At 40.1% G+C, this 22,589-nt stretch overlaps 1 protein-coding gene across 2 annotated transcripts in view; it reads left to right on the top strand.

The window, feature by feature from the left end:
• aasdhppt (aminoadipate-semialdehyde dehydrogenase-phosphopantetheinyl transferase) overlaps positions 1-13,991 on the top strand; it is a 55,431-nt gene extending 41,440 nt beyond the window's left edge. The window contains exons 4-6 of one of the 2 annotated variants that reach the window (XM_067986142.1): positions 2,188-2,349; positions 11,368-11,445; positions 13,424-13,991. In XM_067986142.1, the coding sequence (XP_067842243.1) occupies positions 2,188-2,349; positions 11,368-11,445; positions 13,424-13,585 (402 nt within the window). In that variant the 3' untranslated portion in view covers positions 13,586-13,991. Of the gene's footprint in view, positions 1-2,187; positions 2,350-10,666; positions 10,832-11,367; positions 11,446-13,423 lie in introns of those variants that run through there. The other variant, XM_067986143.1, reaches the window with a different exon arrangement.
• Positions 13,992-22,589: the final 8,598 nt, after the last annotated feature.

Here is a 22,589-nt window from a genome sequence, read left to right as displayed (position 1 = left end):
AGTTTTTCCCTATTTACCTTCTCAATACCCCTCAATATTTTAAACACTTCTATCCATTCTCCTCTGTTTTAGTGAAAATGGCACAGTTTCTATAGCCCCTCCTCCTAACTGCGTTCATCTGCATTTCTTCTGTATCCTCTCTATGGTCCTGACATCTGTCGTAACAGAGGGCACACAAAACTGGACACACTGCGCTTTATTTTAGCTTGGATCCGGGAACCCAGCACGTCCACAGATATTCGCGTGGGGAACCCAGATGCCAAATGAGTGCGTCGCAATCTGCGATCGCAACTCGTATGAAGGTAAGTATTTGTGCTTCCGGGTTCCCCAAGTGCCAGACAGCCAGATGGATAGGCTGGATGCTTGTCGGAAGTGAAAGGAGCCATGAATCAGAATGTAGGGAGGGAGGGAGAGAGATCGTGGGCCACGGAAGAAATCGGAGAGGTGGGGGGATGTGGATGACATTGGGTGGGCTTTGGACCAGATCGGGGGGGGTCCAGCATCGGGGGAGGGAGGGGAGATCCAGCATCGAGGAGATCAGCCAATTGCGGGGGTCCGATCACACCAGGTAAGCTTATTGGGCCTGGATGAAGCACTCCTGCTCCTTTGGGCCCACAAGCAGTGCAATAAAGGCACTCACCTCATGGATCCGGCCCTTCCTGCCTGCTTTCACCTGACATGAAACGGAAACGATGGGAAACTAGAACAGATAAGGTTAAATTTGTTTAACATTTCTAATACACAAAAAATTAAGTGCCTCAACTATCGCAATGAGATACATTGGCCCACCGGCTTTAAGTGGGGACGGAACTTCCAGGTTTCTTTAAATGCGCATGCATCCAAACACGCCTGGGCTAAACCCGGAAGTGGACATGTTGGAGCCGAGATGTGGTTCCACTCCAAAAATCAACCATTTTTACTGCCCACCTGCCCCCAACCTACCCGTTCTTGGGGGTTAAAATTACCCTCAATGTTGTAACTGTGGGCTAACCAATAATTTACATAGATTTAGCATTACTGCTTTCTTTTTGGGCCCTATGCCTCTACTTATAAAACCAATTAACCTTTTTTATTACAGTTTTGTAACTTCACCTCCTATATTTAAAGATTAAATAATGCAATCCAAGTATGGTTCTGGTCCTTTCTGCAGGTGATGAGCAATTAACCCCTTCTCTAGTTTGATACACTGATTCAAATCAATCTCTCGCGCTCGCTCTCTCTCTCTCTCTCTCATCAAAAGCAGTCTGACTACTACAATGCAGACTTGGCAGATAAACCTTGTACTGCTAACCTTTAAACTTTTTCCAGAAAGTCTTATTTCAGTTTACTTTTTGATATAGTGGAGCGGTAGGTACTTGATAAAAGCTACAGTATTATAAATGCATTCTGAATTGTTTCTAAAAAAGCAACCGCTTCATTCATCAAAACATTCTGTTAAGCCTAGTACATAAGTATTGAACGAAGAATGCAGTTACAGTGACAAAATCAGATTCTGTGCTATCTGGTCGCAAGTAAACATAATTTCGTTGTTGTACAATCCAATCAAGTGCCTTAGAAGTGTTGTAAATGTCCCTCTCCTTTTGAATTTCTCAAACATTTTACACTCCTGGTTCCATTCAGGCTTTTTGTAGCATTCTTATCTCATTAACTAAAATAAGTTCAGTTGTATCTTTAATGGTAGTTTTTGCCTTCACTCTTATGATAGAAGCATTATTCTTTAACTACAATTTAAATGTTTGGCTACAGTAACTTTCTTGTGCTTCTGTGTCTAAGAATAGTAATGAGCTTACTCATCACCATCATCAAGGACTTCCTGACAAGCCAAACCCCTGAGTCTTGTTATCACTCCTTCCCTACTCATTATATTAATATCGTAATTTGAGCAGGTGGTCAAATTGTCAATCAAATTCTGTGCCAGCTGAATTTAAACATTGGGGTTGAGAGCATTAGGTCTTGTTTCTATGATATTCCTTTTAACGGTTTACTGCTGTTATGTTTTATATGATTTCTAGGTGTCACTTAAGTATTAATATTAAAATAATTAGTATCTTAGTTTGAGTACTTCTCCTACATCATGCTAAATGGTTTCATGCTACTTTAAGATTCACTTAACTGTCTCAGGGTTTATTTATATTTAATTTATTTTCAATTATAAAAATCTAATAGTTCCAATTCTTTATTTTCCAGGCTTTGAAAGAAAGCTTTATAAAGGCAATAGGAGTTGGAGTAACATTTAATCTACAGAGAATTGAGTTCCAAGCGTCACCATTACGTCTGCGAGAAGGGCAGGTCTTTAAGGAGACAAAAATGTTTTTGGATGGAGAACAGGAAGAAGCATGGACATTTGAGGCAAGATTACATAATGCAGATTAAGCAAAGTAACTTGACTTTTACTGGTGGTCATCTTATTAAAAACTCTTGCTGATTTTGTTTACTTGCTCAAGAGAGTGACGGATGTAAGTTCTTGAGAATGGAAATTTTTTTCCCATTTAGGCACTTGACATTAATCAACATTTTGTAAATGGTATCTAGAATTGCCTTTCACCTTTCTTGATTATCCACAAAAGTACATTATATGGTTAAATTCAGCTTCAGCTACAGATTTAACTTTAGCTCATCCAAAACTCTGAATCCTATACCACACCATGTTTCACACCCATCACCCCTGTCCTCGCTGACCTACATTGGCTCCCGGTCCCCCAACACCTCAAATTTTAAATGTTCAAATACGTTCATGGCCTCTCCCCGCCCTATGTCTGTAACCTCCACCTCCTCGGCACCTCCGACTGCAGCATTCCCTGTACTGTACTGCAATGTCAGCCTAGGTTCTGACTCACTGGCAAGAGTGCTGCCACTGAGCCACAGCTGACAAAGTGAGATTGGAAGTTATTTAAATATAATAGAGATAAAAAAATCTGAGTAGAGCTGTCATCATGTGTTGATATCAGGGGACCAGCTGTTGTGCAGGAAAAGCATTAACGTGTAGAAAATGTCACTTTTGTTAACTAGCAATAAACTGTTATTAAATGTGACAATTTAGAAATAGTCTTCCTGTGTTGGTATTTCCAATTTCCTACCTATTTTAGTCAGCAGTTACTAACATTCTGACATCATCATATAGCAACAAATGCTGTGTGTGGTTCAAAATGCTTATCAAAAAGTTCTGTTTGTGACTAAATGACTGATGTATTCCCTTTTTATATCAAGCTAAGTTCTCAGGATGAATGTGAAGACTTTTATCCCATCTTTACAGGTTAGATTTGATTGCACATCCCAAAGTGAAAAGGTTATTTTTCTAACCAACTGTGCCCAATCCCCATCAAAAAGAGTATTTATGTTACATGGTATCATAGTAGGTACAGCACAAGAGGCGGCCATTCGGCCCATCGTGCCTTTGCCGGCTCTTTGAAAGAGCTATCCAATTAATCGCATTCCCCTGCTCTTTCCTGTAAATTGTTTCCCTTCAAGTAATTATCCTATTCCCCTTTGAATCTGCTTCCACCACCCTTTCAGGCAGTGCAATCCAGGTCATTACAACTCGCTGCGTAAAAAAAATGTTTTCTTGTGTCACCTCTGGCTCGTATCCTCTGGTTTCTGACCCTTCCGCCACTGGAAAGAGTTTCTCCTTATTTACTCTGTCAAAACCATTTATGATTTTGAACACCTCTAACAAATCTCCCCTTAACCTTATCTGATCTAAGGAGAACAACCCCAGCTTCTCCAGTCTCTCCACATAACTGAAGTCCCTCATCCCTGGCAGCATTCTAGTAAATCTCTTCTGCACCCTCTCTAAGGTCTTGACATCCTTCAAAAGTGTGGTACCCAGAATTGAACACAATACTCCAGCTGAGGCCTAACCAGTGTTTTATAAAGGTTTAGCATAACTTCCTTGTTTTTGTACTCTATGCCTCTATTAATAAAGCCCAGGATCCCATATACTTTTTTTTAACAGCCTTCTCAACTTGTCCTGCCACCTTCAAAGATTTGTATATGCGCACCCCCAGGTCTCTCTGTTTCAGCACCCCCTTTAAAATTGTACCACTTAGTTTATATTACCTCTCCTTATTCTTCCTACCAAAATGCATCACTTCACACTTCTCTACGTTAAATTTCATCTGCCATGTGTCTGTCCATTTCACCAGTCAGTCTACGTCCCCCTGAAGTCTGTTACTATCCTCCATATTGTTTACTATATTTCCGAGTTTCATGTCATCTGCAAACTTTGAAATTATACCTTCTATACCCAAGTCCAGGTCATTAATATATATCAAAAAGAACAGTGGTCCTAATACTGATGCCTGGGGAACACCACTGTATAATTTGTCCTGTCTGAAATACAACCATTCACCACTACTCTCTGCTTTCTGTCCCCTCGCTAATTTTGTATCCATGCTGCCACTGTCCCTTTAATCCCATTGGCTTTAATTTTGCTAACAAGTTTATTATGTGGTACTTTATCAAATGTCTTTTGAAAGTCCACATACAAAACATGAACCGCACTCCCTCATCAACACTCTCCGTTACTTCATAAAATAACTCAATCAAGTTTGTCAAACACAATTTTCCTTTAACAAATTCACGCTGACTTTCATTTATTAGCCCATACTTTTCCAAGTGCCAATTAATTTTGTCCCTGATTATTGTCTCTAAAAGTTTCCCCACCACCGATGTCAGGCTGATTGGTCTGTAATTGCCGGGTTTATCCCTCTCCCCTTTTTTGAACAGGAGTGTCATATTTGCAATCCTCCAGTCCACTGGCACCATCCCCATATCTAAAGAGGATTGGAAGATTGTGGCCAGAGCCTCCGCAATTTCCACCCTTACTTCCCTCAGTAACCTAGGATGGATCCCATCTGGACCGGGTGACTTTTCTATTTTGAGTATTACCAATCTTTTAAGTACCTCCTCTTAATCTATTTTTATCCTATCCAATATCGCTACTACCTCCTCCTTTACTGAATAGTAGGTACTGATTTTGCCTACCAATTTTTGATTCCAATCCACCTTGGCATGATCCCTTTTTAACTCACTAAAATTTGCTCTCCTCCAGTTAAGTATTTTCATATTTGATTGTTCCTTGTCCTTTTCCATAACTATTCTAAACCTAATGATATTATGATCACTGTTCCCCAAATGCTCCCCCACTGAAACAGGCACCACCTGTCCCACTTCCATTCCCCAGAACCAGATCCAGTACTGTTTCCTTCATGGTTGGGCTGGAAACACACTTCCAGAAAGTTCTCTTGAACTCATTTCAAGAATTCCTCCCCAACTTTGCCCTTTACACTGTTACTGTCCCAGTCTATATTGGAATAATTGAAGTCCCCCATTATCACTACTCTATAGTTCTTGCATCTTTCTGTAAATTTGCCTGCAAATGTTCTCCTCTATCTCCTTCCCACTATTTGATGGCCTATAATATACACCCAGTAGCATAATAGTTCCTCTATTCCTTAATTCTAACCAAATAGATTCTGTCTTTGACCCCTCAACTAAATCATCCCTTTCCAGTGCTATAATAGTTTCTTTGATCAATACTGCCACCACCCCCCCCCCTTTCTTTCCATCCCTATCTTTCCTGAATACCTTATAGCCAGGAATATTAAGTTTCCAATCCTTCATCTTTGAGCCAGGCCTCTGTTATTGCCAGTATATCATCGTCCCATGTGACAACTTGTGCCTGTAGCTCACCAACCTTATTTACCACACTACGTGCATTTATACACGTGCAATCCAATCTCATCTTAGATTGCTTTGCATTTGCCCCCTCTCTGTTCCCTCCTATTTCTGAACTATTCTTTACTCTAGTGCTACTTGTTCCTCCCAGTCCTCAGTGCACCTTGGTTCTCCTCTCTAATGTTTCATCCTGGTGCCTATCCCCTTGCAAAATTAGTTTAAACCCTACCCCACAGCACTAGTTAACCTCCCCGTGAGGACATTGGTCCTAGCTCTGTTGAGGTGCGACCGTCCATCTTGAACAGATCCTTCCTACCCCAGAACTGGTCCCAATGTCCCAGGAATCTGAAGCCCTCCCTCCTGCAGCATTGCTCCTGCCATGCATTAATCTATACTAACTAGTGCATGGCACTGGGAGTAATCCAGAGATTACTATCTTACTACATCTGCTCAAATTGTTTCTTTGAAATTGTTCAATCTTCAAAAATTCTGTTATGCTATGAAACTCAAAATTCATATTTATAATTCCAGGGGAATATGTGAATTGACCACCTTTTGAACCTATTTAAATAAGTTGAGAAATTGTCCATAACTTTATACATTTATTGTGTTCTTACATTTAATTACAGGAAATATCAAAAGTAAGGGTTAAAAAAATCAGGTTGAGTCTGCTTGCAGTTGCAAGCTCTGGTCACCAGATGTCACTGTGGAGCAGTCTCTGAGCTTTTGTTGTGTTAGCCAGCCACCATGTTGGTAAAGGTAAATAAAGGCCCCATTATTTGTTTCCCCCCTCCCACCGATGGAGACTTGCTGTTTCTATTATTGCCCCAAGGAAATCTGATGTTCATTTATTTTCCCAATGGATACCTGCTTTTTATTCAACTTCCTTGCGGGAAGCCCACTTTTTATTTAATTTTGTTGATGTGTAAGGCACCTTTCAATTCATTAACCCCATTTCTTTAAGCAATTTTGTCAAGTTTCTCCCTAATTTATGTTATTCATTTTCCCCTGCCATTGCCATTGCTGTAATTTATCTAGTGCAGATTCTCCCCATTCTGTGTCATGCTGCTGTTACAATTTTGAGTCTGTCGTAGATACTTTCTTTAGTTCAGTGACATCAGACGCTCTGTTAAGCAGTCTGAGTGTCTTACTTCTATGGATGTTGACTCACATTGCTATATCTCTGCTTGTATGGTAGCATAACCTGGGGATGTAACAATAGCATTCCCCAGCAATCTGGTTAGATATTCATGTCTTTATACATGTATCTTTTCAATCTCTCTGAAGGTGGACTGAGTTAACACTAAATGAGACGACATTTGGTTCAAATCGTAAGCTGCTTTATTCCACAATAAGGTGAAATGTACAGAGTAATAGGTATAATCAAAATTACTAAGTTCAATTGGTACAATTTATATTTGCGTAAGATTTTAAAATAAATAACTAGTGACACTACCCTACTTCAGTGGTGTGGAGATGCCGGTGATGGACTGGGGTTGACAATTGTAAACAATTTTACAACACCAAGTTATAGTCCAACAAATTTATTTTAAATTCCACAAGCTTTCGGAGGCTTCCTCCTTCCTCAGGTGAATGGTGTGGAACCCACACCGTTCACCTGAGGAAGGAGGAAGCCTCCGAAAGCTTGTGGAATTTAAAATAAATTTGTTGGACTATAACTTGGTGTTGTAAAATTGTTTACTACTTCAGTGGGTCATCTTACTTAACTCTCCTCACCCTTCCCCATCTCCTCACCCCTCTTCTCCCCTGCTGATGTCACTGGTTCCAACAGTACAGCTGTGTCTTCTAGGCTCCAACCCCACTGACATGCAGTAACCTTTGATTCTCCCCTCAAAATGCTAACATTCTTGAGTGGAGGAACAGCGAGATCTAGGAGTGCAGACATATAGATCTTTATAGGTGAGAGTGTAGTTAAATACGTAAATGGGATTCTGGGTTTTTTATGTAGGGGCATTGAATGTAAAATGAAGGAAGTGTTGTTGAATTTTTGCAAGACATTGTTTGGACCACAGTTGGAATATGTGTGGGCCATGGCAAATGTATAGTGAAGATTCGCCAGACTACCCCTAGAAATAAAGGGTTATAGTTATGATGAATGGTGTTTGTTTTACTGGAATAGAGAAGTTAAAGGGATCCAATCAAGGTTTCGAGAGGGTACATTTTCAAGATACTGAAAGGGTAAATAGTGAAAGATTGTTTTCTTTGTTTGGCAAATCAATAATAGTGGGGTGCATAGACTCTGGATTATCACTGGCTAACTTCATTCACAGAGGACATACCTGTTAGCATCAAAAAGAGATGTACTGGCTATGGATGAAGTGATGAGCTAACATTTATGAGTACTTCATGACAACCTTATTGAGGAAATAGTTCTTGCCAACGTGACCTCAGTTGTCCCTATCAACACTTGTTTACACATTGATGCTATCTTTAAAAACAAACTCAGATGATCCAGGTTCTTATATGGACAGAAAAAAGCACAATATTAGTAGTGTATTGCATCAACTTAATGACCACATCAGCAAGAAAGCTAATGAATATTTATTTACAGCTCCTGTACAAGATCTGCATTGTTACTTTTCTATTAATAGATTATGTAGAATTACATAGAACTTACAGCACAGAAACAGGCCATTTGGCCCAGCTGGCCTATATCGGTGTTTATGCTCCACATAAGCCTCCTTGCATTCTACTTCATCTAACCCTAGCAATATATTTTAAACTACCTGCAGTAATAGATCAGTGCGTCAGAAGTAAAAATTAAGATCTGAAAGCTGGTCATTTATTTCATTGCTGTTTGTAGGACCTTGAGGAGATGAAAGGCACTTTATACATTTTCTTTCTATCACTCTTTATTTCTCCAACATTATGACTCTGGTATATTCAACTAGGTAAAACATATTTTGGAAAGATCTTTACCAAAGCCAATGATGGAGGCTTCCATGTGACCACCTCGCACCCTACATTCCAGGTCTTGAGAACTGTGCTGCCACTTTCTTGCCCATATAGAGGTCCTTCAGCTGCTATGATTCTCCTCCAATTGATCTGGCTTGGTGGTTGAGCAGTCTTCTTGGTGAACTGTTTCCTGACTTTTTGCCAGGTTCTTTTACTTGCTGACATTGTGGCCACTCTCAGGCCTTCTCCCAGGCCTTCTCCTATGGCAGGTAGGCAAAACATTGAGAAACTACTTTGAATAGAGCTGGATTGGTGCCAATTCCAAACATTAAGGACATCCTAACCAGTCTCCTCTATGAATTGATCTGCCTCCTGCTTTGTGAAATGGCCTTCCTTCTCCATTTGGACAAAATCAATTTTCCATTTTGTTATGGCATTTTCCTGCTTATGATTGGATATTTTAGTTTACTGGATGCTCAAATGTATGTGCTTACTGCTGGAAAACTAAATTATCTAAAGTCTGAAAATAGATCTCATTAAGTCTTAATAAAAATATTGCCAGCCAGGATCATACAATATTAAATATTGAAACTAACAAGGTGTAAATATTATCTGGTAAAATGTAATATATTCTTGGTCCTTGCCAATAAAGGTTTCATTAGTACTTGATTTTTAAAGGGATTCAGTACCGTACTATTGTCCATCTTGTAGAAACGACGTTTAGAAGCTCATTCATTTTATAATAAACTGATCAGAGTTAAAAAAGTAAACAGGCTATTCTAAGGATTGTGGTTTGAAACAAAATGCATGAGTAATTTTTGTCATGGTTTCAAAAAACTGCAGTTACCTTAATTGTGGAAAGAAATCTTGCAGCTACAATTCTATTGCATTATTTTTCTCAACAGCACTAAAGTTCTTGGTTGCGTAGCAACATTTGAAACACATAATTGTTTTCAATTAATAATGTAGTCTAATGGCAGTAAGTCATTTGCAGGTCATCTTGGCCAGTGTTGATATGTGGCTCAGGGATACCTAAAAAGAGAGGGAAGAAAATAATCTGAAAATTAGAGGAATTTGAGTCAGGACACATCATTATGTATTTGTGTTTTTCAAACGTTTAAATATCAATGGCAAATAGCAATCCCACATGCAACTGTATTATAATTTGGGCGCCTCAACCTTCCCATACAGGTCATTCCATTCTATGTAAAATGGATAATTGAACATGCAAAACTTAATTTGCTTTGAGCAACTTTTAAAATATTTACTATAATAACAATTAGCATTTATATAGCGCTTTTAACATAGAAAACTGCCGCAGGGCGCTTCACAGAAGCATAATCAGATAAAAATGGATGCCAAGCAAAAAAGGGAGCCAGTACAAGGGTTAAAGAAGGGATTTTAAGGAGAAGAAGGAGGTGGAGAGGCAGAGGGGTTTAAAGAGTGAATTCCAAAGCATGTCGCATAGACAGCTGAAAGCATGACTGTCATTGCTGAGGTGAAGAGAGGGGGGTGGACAACAGGCCAGAGTGGGAGGAATGGAGAGTTCTGAGATTTTGTAGAACTGGAGGAGGTTATAGAGATAAGGAGGGGCAAGACCATGAAGGGATTTAAATACAAGGGTGAGAATTTTAAATTTGAGGAGTGGGGGACCGGCAGCCAGTGTAGGTCAGTAGGACGGGAGTAAGAGGTATGCAGGACTTTGTGCGGGATAAAATATGAGCAGCAGAGTTTTGGATAAGCTGAAGTTTACCGTGTGTTGAGGATAGATGGCCAACCGAAAGAGCATTGGGATAGTCGAGTCTGGAGGTGACCAAAGCGTGGATAAGAGTTGCAGCAAATGGGCTGAGGCAGGTAATGTTTCAGAGGTGGAAGTAGGCAGTCTTTGAGATGGAGAGGATATGGGGTGGGAAGGTTATTCAGGGTCGATTAGGACACAGAGGTTGTGAACAGTTTGGTTCAACCAGAGACAGTGGCCGGAATCGGTAGTGAAGGGCAGTGTTTGTGATGGGGGGTGAAGACAGTGGCTTCAGTCTTCCCAATGTTTAACAGGATTTAATTGTGGCTCGTATAGGATTCGATGTTGAACAAGCAATCTGACAGCACAGACAATGGAAGAGTTGAGAGAGATGGTGAAGAGATATAGCTGAAACCACCCCAATCAAAGTCACAAATGACATCCTCTTGTTACTGCGACTGTGGTGCACTATCCCTCCTTGTCCTTCATGACAGTGCTGCAGTCAGTTTGGTGAGTCAGATGCCACTCTTAGGTCCCTGCTTCTGCTACAGTTGGCCTACACTCCTTCCTCCAGATTGCTGTTATGTCCCAATCCTGTCAATTCCCCAAGCTCACTTGCTGCATCAGCCAATCCTATTGTGGCTCAGATTCAGCTTCTTCTCTTGGCCACCATGCTCATTAGCCAGTCTCTATCACAGCCCAGCCCTGATTACTTAGCTGGCTGTCTTACTCAATTAACCAGCTTGCTGCCATATCCTAGTCCTAAATTCATTTGTATGTTTATTTGTATAACATAGCTGCATGAAAAAGTACAGGGATGGATTGAGTTTAGTTGTGTTATGTTTGTATCATAATTTTGCACTTAGGTTTTGTATTGCTTGGCTACCTTAAATTTGTGCTGACACACAAATTATGGAGATGATTTCCTCTGGATTAATGGGGTTACATCATAATGTATTCATACACTTCCAGTTTAATGTCTTTCATTTTTGTATGTACAAAACTATAAATGATTTGATCTTTATTTTGTTTACTAGGAAACTATGCTGGATGATAGCCATCATGTTGCTGTTGCACTTGGAAAACCAGACATGATCGGCAAATACCCTGTGCAGGTAATGATAGCTACTTAATATTGGCTCATTTAAAAAGTACTTAAGAACTGAACAAAAAAAAATGTTGCATTTGTATGATTATTTGAAGCAGAAGCATCAAAGTCAATAAACAACAAAACATCTCAGAAGTTACCCGTGGACTTTTTGTAAGAGTTCCTACAGAATCAGTCAGTCTTATCATCTGACAGTGGAAGAGGTGATGCTGAGTACTCTGCTCCTCCTGTTTATTTTGTATAGATGTTACAGGAACAAAGGAGAAAAACATGACGAATCCTGAGCAAGTTGCAGTAAGGCAAAAAGTTTAGCTCTTCCTAGATATGTATTGCTATTTAACAAGCAGCTGTGAGCTCAGAACTGCGGTTGATTTTTGAAACTCCCATGCCTCCCTTTGCCTTCTGCTTTTCCAGGTGCTGATCTATATTCTGGAGTTTTACTGGGAGTGGGGATGGGTAAGACTTATTAAGGGGTGGAGAACAAATACATAGAAAGGAGGAGGGAGAAATCTAAAAAAGGGAGTTTTATTTTGCTATGGTATAATTATAACAAGGATTCCTCTGTCTAAGGTGATCTTGATCCTGACGAGAAATGTTAGGAAAGATGAATCTACATTGGTAACTTGGCAGTCAAGTGAAGCAGTGCCGAGGCATGAGTCAGTGGTCAATGGGGAAATTAAATGAAGGAATAGAAAATATTAGTCCTAATTGAACAACACTTTTTTCCTCAATATCTTTGTATCTGCAAATTTGATTTGTGAAAGTAAAAATTTGAAATTCCTGACATAATCAGAGCTATTTTTTGTTTTAATAGTCTATTGTGTGATATTAATACATGTACAATAAAGCTGCAAAATTGTTGGTAATGTCAGGGCTGCGTCTGCCCATGCCGCAAGTACACCCATGCTAGTAGTGGAGAGGGCTGGCCTTGATGAAAATTATGAAGCATTCTGATACCGTTAATTGTAATAGACTGCCAGCACATAGAGATAGGTACTGGAAAGCAGGAATTTTAGCATGCTGCTTCAAGTGGAGTACCTCTTTTTGTATTAGCAGAAATTTGTTTTGTGGAAGCTGCAATGCGGTCAAGACGGTGCATTGGAGTTGCCCATGCAGAAAGTGCAGCCCCTTTAGAGCAGAAGCCCATCCTCCTGTGAAAGCAGGAGTGCAAGCTACATGGATGGCAATAGTTACTGTATATGGAAATGTACAGTGTGTTGTTTCTGGATACACTCTGTGATGCTTTATTCAGCTGCAATACTTATGCAGAGGCCGAATCTTGGAATTACTGGTAAATGTTGTCTGCAATACCTCCTGCACCAACTTTCCAGGCTGCAAGTCTATTTCCTCCAAATCCTCCTCCTCTTCCTCTGCTACTGGTGTGAGGAGCTTTGTGTGCCATCTTCCATACTCTGTACTCTTCACAATCCTGCCACGCAGTGAAGATTTTGGGGTCTGCCTAACTGATGCCTCCTTTTCACAGGGAAAGTGATGAACGTATTTCCCTTAGCAAACACAGCATCTGTCACTTGTTTGATATATATATATATGGACTGCATACTGGCTGATCTGATAGGTGTCCCTACAATAGATTGGAAGAATCCAGTAGCATAAAGCTTAATATTGTAGTAACCAAATGATTTATACTACATGAAAGCACAACATAAATTTTAATGTGGGATTCCGTGAATATAATTCCTCTTTTGCAAGAAAGCTGATGGTTGACAGTACAACTTCCCTTTTTCCACTTTTTTTCTCCCATGAACTACTATGCAGTGACTCAGGTGGGCATCTGAAATCCTAACCTGCGCTCACCATGCAAGGCCTTGTGCTGCTTGTGGAGCCTTATACTTTAGGGGCTAAAGTGTTATATTTATAAACAAGTGTAAAACACTACATTACATGATTTGCCAAGTATTACAAGACTTTTTTTTCACAAAATTGTTCTGTACGTACCCTTAATGTAAATACTCTTACTTCTTTAGGTACAAGAGAATGTTAGTCAGGATCCATCCCAGTTCACCCTTTTGACCTTTCAGGATCTAATCTCATCAGCCATCGCTATGGCACCAGAAGATCCGATGTACTGGGAGAACTTTCAAGTCCAGCAAGAGAAAATAACTCGACAATGCAAGAAGCCTGTATGACATGATTACTGCAAGGAGCAGAACTGTCAGTGTGAAACTTGGATACCTTAATTATAGAACTTGGACAACTGATGGAAAAATGGCACACTATAAATCAATTCTTTCCATTTCCTCAGAGAGAGAGAGAGAGAGAGCTTCTCTTAAGCATTGTACAGAATGATTGATGCGCACTGTGGCTTTTGTTTGGTCACTGGTTTTGGATTGGCGACTAATGACGATGCATGTGACAGTGTCATATTGATGGTTTTATTTTTTTAAACATTGTGCTTTCGCAGTCCAAATGAAAAAGGTCTGTATGACAATTGAATGAATACAAAGGAGTAGACTATTGTTTCTTATGATTCATGAAGAAATCCATCACAGTGTGGTGAAATGCTAATAAAGTAGACAAGATGCTTTTAGGAGATTTTCTGAGAAGCGTATTTTACTCTAAATTAACCATGTCCCATTGCAGATTTCTCCAGATTTTGGACAAGGGGATGGCATAGCTTCAGTAAACTCTTTGTAACATTTCATTTAGCATGAGAAATCCAGACAAGGAATCACTCACCTTGCACAGGCAACTTTTTAGGCAAAAGTTAACAATGTGAATTCTTTTTTTATTCTTGTTTGCCACATCCTACAGGAGTAGGCCTGGACCATCTGACATCAACCGGGAAAGGACAAGAAGGGAGCTGTCCCTTCAAATCATTTCAATGTGCATAGGTGCTAGCCATATGAGCTCTCCCCTTCTATCATGGTATAAAGGGTACACACTGATGAGCCTCAATTTGTTTTTCATTGTAGCAGAAAATATTTATCACTTGTGCCTCAATGGCTCTTTTTATATAAAAAAATCATTTTTAAAAATTAGCCAATTATCAGGCTTTAAGCATTGTGCTACGTGCAGCTGGGTGTTCGCTGTTGCAGATGGCACTGATCAGTATTTCAGTTGTCTCATCCAAACATGATGTGGTTTGTTGCAGAAATCTGCCAGGGGTTTTTGGCCTGTACCCACTGAGACTATTCTTGTGCATTAAGTCTATTCCAGAATATATTTTCTACAGGAGTAGTGACAGCGAAGCTGTTTTCCCTGCCTTGTCTTTATCAACATGAAACTGCCAGTATCGTATGAAGTTGAGTGAATCTCGCTCAAAAAAAGAACTCCGGACAGTTTTGTGAGAGAACTGGTTTGGTACTGTCGTCATCCTCTCCCCACCAAAGGAAATAACTTCATGAAGTGCTTTGGTAGAAAAGAGATAGATGGTCTCAAACCATCTGATTGGAGAAAATGACTTTTTCATGAGCAAATGAAGGATCTGCATGAGGGCAGTAAACACTTCATTAAAACCTAGGTGTGGATCCAATCCTTATGGTACTGATTGTTCCAATTATGGGGCAAGACAGGGTTAGCAACCCTTCCACACCTCTTCCTAGGGCTGCAGAATATTATACCAAGGTCCAGTCAGTGGATGGGAGTGAGGGGTAGGGAATGTGGTTTTAATACCTTCTACTGTAGATTTCCCATTAATTTTTAAAATCCCAGCTAACGTTCTTTAACTCGTTTGTACTGTTAATGTCTAATATCTTTGTGTTACTGTCCTTTCTACATACTCTCAGAAGAAATTCAACTATGATGATCACTGGATCCTAGGTGCTCTCCAGTTTCAACCAAGTTTCGCTGTACCTGCCTCATTTCCTAAGATTAGCTATAGAATAGTCTTGGACCATGATGATGGTTTAATAAATTGCGTAATGAAACAGTTCTGCCCTCCCTCCAGCATCTTGCACCCTTCCATAATTTCTCCATTGCTGCTTACTCAGCCAGCATTTGAGTAATTGAAATCTCCATGATCAACATTTTAGCTTTTTCACATGCATCCTTTGCACATTTTCTGATCTACCAGGTTCCTAACCAGATGTAAAGCAGCATCCAGCAATTGGTGCCATTTCTTTTTTAATCCTTAATATCAATCCAATTTTTTCTGCTATAGTACCCAAAAGCCTGTGTATAATTCTCTTGCTGACACACAATCCTCCTGCACTCATACTTCCACCCTTCCATCTAATTTGTTACGTTTATCCATTCTGTAAACCCTGTACCTGGCATTTTAATCTCCTAGTGAACATCTTAGTATAACCAAGTCTCGTACTTCTTCCTCGACGCTTAATGCTTCCAGTTTCTCGATCTTGTTATGTATGCCAGTATTTGTTATAAAAGATATTTAACTTTTCTCATTTCTTTACTTTTGCTTTTACTTTTTTTTCTCTCTAGCGACTATGTCCTGTTGGAATCCAGGTAGCTCTCACCTTTCAATCCACTAGTGTATTCCTCACCTTCCAATCCACTAGTTTACAAAGCTGGTCAGTTAATTCTCTATATTAGTACCCAGTCTGTTTGCTTTTGCTCAGTTGAGATGGATGTAGCCCATCTCTCCAGTACAATTCCAATTTTTCTACAGGAACAAGTTTATCCGCAAGCAACAGCAGAAAGCCTTCTTTATGCAAGATTGATTCAATCTAACCTCCAAACACCTGAATGAAGGGGTACAATGGATACCCATGAGCTTTTCCATCAAATGATTTGAGCCGTATGAAAGTCCTACAGCAAACAATGTGAAATTTAGATTTAACAAAAGCTGAAAAGGCTGAGGGGAAAAAATTATAATTACACCATTGGGCAGCTGCAGTGTTTTAATTGGGTGATCTGTATATCTCTGCTTTAACTTGGAAATTATAATTCATCACAGTCCTTCAGGAATTTCAAAGGAATCAATGAAATTCAATAATCCCCAAATAAGATCTAGAATGAATGATTCTCAGGGACTCTTTTTTTGCAAATATTTTCATGTTTCTTGAGTGATGAGAAAATAAACCGCAAATACGCATGAGCATTTTCTTTTCATAAAGTCAGTAGTTCAGAGCTGCTGGAATAAGGCATCATTATCAGATTGAAAATAAATGGGATTACAGTGAACAGAAGTGAGACCTCAATAGATTATTCGTGGGATTCACTCTATTCTGAATTTATCTGAGATTTAGCATTTTATACCCATTAGCCCTTTGCTTAATCAGTATTTTTTACTGAGATAAATAAATCATAGAATGATACAACACAGAAGGTGGCCATTCAGCCCATCATGCACACACCAGCTCTTTGTTAGAGCTATCCAATTAGTCCCACTCCCCTGCTCTTTCCCCATAGCCCTGTAATTTTTTTTCCCTTCAAGTATTTATCCAATTCCCTTTTAAATGTTACCATTGAATCTGCTTCCACCACCCTTTCAGGCAGTGCATTCCAGATCATTACAACTCCCTGCGTTTTTAAAAAAAATTCTTCATGTCACCTCTGGTTCTTTTGCCAATTACCTTAAATTTGTGTCCTCTAGTTACTGACCCTTCTGCCACTGGAAACAGTTTCTCTTTATTTACCCTATCAAAACTGTTCATGATTTTTAACACCTCTATCAAATCTTCCCTGTTCTAAGGGGAGCAACCCCAGCTTCTCCAGTTTCTCCACATAACTGAAGTCCCTCATCCCTGGTACCATTCTAGTAAATCCCTTCTGCACCCTCTCTAAGGCCTTGACATCTTTCCTAAAGCGTGGTGCCCAGAATTGAACACAATACTCCAGCTGAGGCCTAACCAGCATTTTATAAAGGTTTAGCATAACTTCCTTGCTTTTGTACTCTATGCCTCTATTAATAAAGCCGAGGATCCTATATGCTTTTTTAACAGCCTTCTCAACAAGTCCTGCCACTTCCAAAGATTTGTGTACATACACCCCGAGGTGTGTCTGTTCCTGCACTCCCTTTAAAATTGTACCATTTAGTTTATATTGCCTCTCCTCATTCTTCCTACCAAAATGTATTACTTCACATTTCTCCATTAAATTTCATCTGCTATGTGTCTGCCCATTTCACCAGTCTGTCTATGTCCTGAAGTCTGTCACTATTCTCCTCATTGTTTACTACATTTCCGAGTTTCATGTCATCTGCAAACTTTGAAATTATACCCTGTATACCCAAGTCCAGGTCATTAATATATATCAAAAAGAACAGTGGTCCTAATATCGACCCCTGGGGAACGCCACGATACACTTCCCTCCACTCTGAAAAACAACCGTTCACCAATACTCTTCGCTTTCTGTCCCTTAACCAACTTTGTATCCGCGCTGCTACTGTCCCTTTAATCCCATGGGCTTTAATTTTGCTGACAAGCCTATTATGTGGTACTTTATCAAATACTTTTAGAAAGTCCATATACACAACATCAACCACATTACCCTCATTAACCCTCTCCGTTACTTCATCAAAGAACTCAATCAAGTTGGTCAAACACGTTTTGCCTTTAACAAATCCATGCTGATTTTTATTTATTAGCCCATACTTTTCCAAGTGTCAATTAATTTTGTCCTGGATTATTGTCTCAAAGTTTCTCCACCACCGACGTTAGGCTGACTGGCCTGTAATTGCCAGGTTTATCCCCCTCCCCTTTTTTGAACAGGGGTATAACATTTGTAATCCTCCAGTCCCCTGGCACCACCGCCATATCTAAGGAGGTGGAAGACTATGGCCAGAGCTTCCACAATACCATCCTTACTTCCCTCAGTAACCTAGGATGCATCCCATCTGGACCGGGTGACTTTTCTACCTTGAGTACTGCCAACCTTTAAGTACCTCTCTTTTATCTATTTTTATCCTATCCAACATTGCTACTACCTCCTCCTTTACTGCTACATTGGCAGTATCCTTTTCTCTACTGAAGACAGATGCAAAGTATTCATTTAGTACCTCAGCCATACCCTCTGCCTCCACAAGAAGATCTCCTTTTTGATCTCTAATTGGCCCATCCTTCCTTTGACTACCCTTTCACTACTTATATGTTTATAAAAGACTTATGGGTTCCCTTTTATGTTACCCGCTAATCTATTCTCATACTCTCTCTGTTCCTCTTATTCCCTTTTTAGATCTCTGTACTTTCTGTATTCTGTTTGGTTCTCTACTGTATGATGAACCTTACATTTGTCATAAATCTTTTTCTGTTTCATTTTAATCTCTAGATCTTTAGTCATCCAGGGAGCTCTAGCTTTGGATGTCCTTCCTTTCCCCCACGTGGGAATGTGTCTACTCTGTACTCAAACCACCTCCTCTTTGAAGGCCTCCCATTGTTCAATTACTGTTTTGCATACCAATTTTTGATTCTAAACCACCTGGGCCAGATCCGTTTTCAACTCACTGAAATCAGCCCTCCTGTAGTTAAGTATTTTTATGCTTGATTGTACGTTGTCCTTTTCCATAACTATTCTAAACCTGATGATAATATGATCACTCTTTCCCAAATGCTCCCCCACTGAAACATGCTCCACTTGCCCCACTTCATTCCCCAGAAATAGATCCAGCACTGCTTCCTTCCTGGTTGGGCTGGAAATACACTGATAAAGAAAGTTCTCTTGTACACATTTCAGGAATTCCTCCCCCTCTTTGCCCTTTACATTGTTACTATTCCAGTCCATATTCAGATAATTGAAGTCCCCCATTATCACTACTCTATAGTTCTTGCATCTTTCTGTAATTTGCCTGCAAATTTGCTCCACTATCTCCTTCCCACTATTTGGTGGCCTATAGTATACACCCAGTAGTATAATAGCTCATCTATTGTTCCTTAATTCTAAGCAAATAGATTCTGTATTTGACCCCTCAACTACATCATCCCTTTCCAGTGCTATAATGGTTTCTTTGATCAATATTGCCACCAACCTTTTTTTTCCATCCCTATCTTTCCTGAATACCTTGTAGCCAGGAATATTAAGTTTCCAATCCTCCTTCTTTGAGCCAAATCTCTGTTATTGCCACTGTATCGTAGTCCTATGTTACGACTTGTGCCTGCAGCTCACCAACCTTATTTACCACGCTATGTGCATTTACACACATGCACTCCAATCTCATCTTAGACTGCTTCACATTTGCCCCCTGTCTGATCCTTCCTATTTCTGAACTATTCTTTACTCTAGTGCTACTTGTGTTTCCCAGTCCTCTGTGCACCTTGTTTCTCCTCTCTAATGTTCCATCCTGGTGCCCATCCCCTGTGAAAAGGTCCCTCCTGCCCCAGAACTGGTCCCAATGCCCCAGGAATATGAAGCCCTCCCTCTTGCACTTTTTCTCCAACCACGTATTAGCCTGTCTCATTCCACTATTCCTATACTCCTGACATTTATTTTTAGTTAGTATACACCCAGTAAATATCATGTAATTTTTACTAACATATTTAACTGTTTCTGTAGATCACAAAGCATTAAATGATTTCTGCTATGACTGGGTTCGTGTTGCAGGTTTTTTATAGCTTGTACCTGTCGCATTAAGATCAGCCCAGACTGACACAACGTGACCTTTCATTCTGCACTGAATTGCTAAGTCAAGATGCATTCCAGTTTTCTGATTAGGGTTGTCATGGCATCTGACAAAGTCTACAAGAAGGCCACATGTGAAGACTAGCAGTAGACTATTAGAGTATTTCTCTGCAACTTGTCCCCTGAAGTCATGTCATGCACAGATGTCAGCATCTTATTTTGGAGCCATGTTAGCTCCTGCTGGCAACAAATAGGTCACAGTGTAATTATTTGTGATTGATTCTTTGGTTAAGTAATTCTGATGAATTGAAAAGTAAAAGCATTTGGTTGATAGTATCAATTGCAGATTTGTTTTAAAAGCTAAAACTGCCAATTTAAATGCATTAAACCATACTGTTTAGTATTTGTCATTGTAAACATTTCAATATTATACATGGGTCCCATTCCTTCTATATCTGTGCATTTGAGGGTTGTTTTTGTTTTTGCAGCAGAAGAACTTGCATTTATGTAGCGATTTAGCACGTCTTCTGGATGTCCCATATCACTTTGTAACAAATGAATTAATTTGAAGTGTAGTCACTTGCACTGTAGATAAATGCAGCAGCCAGTTTACACTGACCAAGGTTCCACAAACAGGAAATGTAATGAATGACCAGTTAATGTGTTTTTTGGCCATGTCGGTTCAGGGAGGAATGTTGGCTGCGTCGGTTTACACCACTGTGTTGCAAATATACAAATTTGTTATTCTCATCGACAGGAAGTGGGAGGACAATACTCACCCAACGTTTTGTCTGGAATGTGTAATTTGATCCAGTCTGCTGTCGAGTAATTCAAGTTCTCTGCAATGTGTAATTTGTTCCAGTCATTGTCAGGCAGGCTGCAGAGTTCAGATAAGGCATAGTGCTAACACTACTGATTTCAGAGATCAGACAGCGCTAACACTACTGAGTTTAGCGCACGCACAGCGCTAACCCTGGAGTTCAGAGAATGCACAGTGCTAACACAGGAATGTTGGTCAGGACACTAGGAGAAGACCTTGCTCCTCTTCAAATAATGCTACAGGGTTTTTTATGTCCACCTGAAACACCATCAGTCACCTGGATTAGACTATTTAGACCTCTTCCCCACAGTGAATGCTTCAGCAATAGCCTTAAAGGCCAATGCAGGTTAGTAGCTAAACATCAACGGTGCTCCAGGCTTCTAGACTACCTCTACCACACCAAGGGAAATCTGCTAGTAATAGGACATTTTAATGGTCTTCCACAAGGTAGGTTGTTTTCTTTAAAAATACAAAAATTGAATACCTTGTCATTTCAGTGACCTCATGTCAGTATCAAACATCAGTTTGGGTACAGTATAGCTTGGTGCAGACTTAATGCTCCCACTATCCTATCATAGGAATGTTGCATAGGCCCAATCATGAAAAGCAAGTGTAAAATTGCATTATTGTGTATATTTTCATGATCAAAAATAATATTCAACTCCATGTCAGACATGAAGTTAGTAATCTTAATGTAGGGTAAGATTTTACATTATCACTAAGAAAGTGACGAGTGAATAGTACAGAGGAGACTTCTGCCTCTAAGCACAGGTATAGTGGCCAATGACATGCAGCTATAGGAGGAGAAAGTAACCCAGGAGCACAGAGGATACACACAACTTTAGGAAAGGCACTACCCCAGGCTGACGGTCTACTGTTCTGCACTAAGTCCTGCTTGTCCATCATCCCCATCCTCCCTGATCTACACTGGCTCCCCATTCCCAATGCATTATATTTAATGTTATTGTCCCCATCCATAAATCCCTAGCTCCATGCTCTCCTCCATCCCTATATCCCTCCTGAATGCTAAGTTCCTTCACCTCCAGCCTTCTGTGCAGCCTCCCTCTGCTCAACCCACCATCAGCAAAACCTTCAGCTACCTGGGTCCTACTTTTTGGAGCTGTCTCCATAAATCTTTCCATTTCTACACCTCTTTACCTTTAAAATCCTCCTTAAAACCCACCTCTTTGACCTAGTCATCAGTTGCGCTTCCTAATCGCTCCCTTCCTGGCTTAGTGTCCATTTTCATTAAGCTTACTTATGAAGTGCTTCAGGAAGTTTTTTAAACTAAAGCTTTTATATAAATGCAGCTTGTGTTTGTTGACTCTTCAGAAATGCTGCAGCTCAGGAAATAGGTAGAGAAGGGAATGGAATGAAGAAACACAATGCAAGGAGAATGGGGTAAGGGAGATCAAAAAATATATTGTTGTGAGGGCACAAGGGAAAGGGAAAGAGATCCTGTTCAGGTATGAGTCGGAAGGAGAAAGACCCTCTTCTAGACCCATTTGATGGGGGCAGAGACAGAAAGTGATCCTATTTTGGAGTGGGGCAGAGGAACATCATTTCAAGTGGGGTTGAGAATAGAGAGTGTCAAAGACCTGTTGGAGGTGGTGGAGTTATAGAATATTTGAGAGGTAAAGATGCTATGGTGGGGATAAGAGAGGGAATATAGACCCTGTTGAGATCAGGCGAGAGAGGAGAGTGCGGGAAAAAAGACGAGTTGAACTTCCATGGAGATTCTCCCGATCGTCAGAACTTCAGCAGAAGATTCACGGAAACCCCGGAGAGATGGCAGTTTACATAATTTCTCTTGGTTTTCCACAGATCTCTGTTGAAGTTACGGCAGACAATTGTGA

This window comes from Heptranchias perlo, chromosome 6 (assembly GCF_035084215.1).
Source record: "Heptranchias perlo isolate sHepPer1 chromosome 6, sHepPer1.hap1, whole genome shotgun sequence".
Lineage (NCBI taxonomy): Eukaryota > Metazoa > Chordata > Chondrichthyes > Hexanchiformes > Hexanchidae > Heptranchias > Heptranchias perlo.
This window is presented reverse-complemented; position numbering and strand designations above follow the sequence as displayed.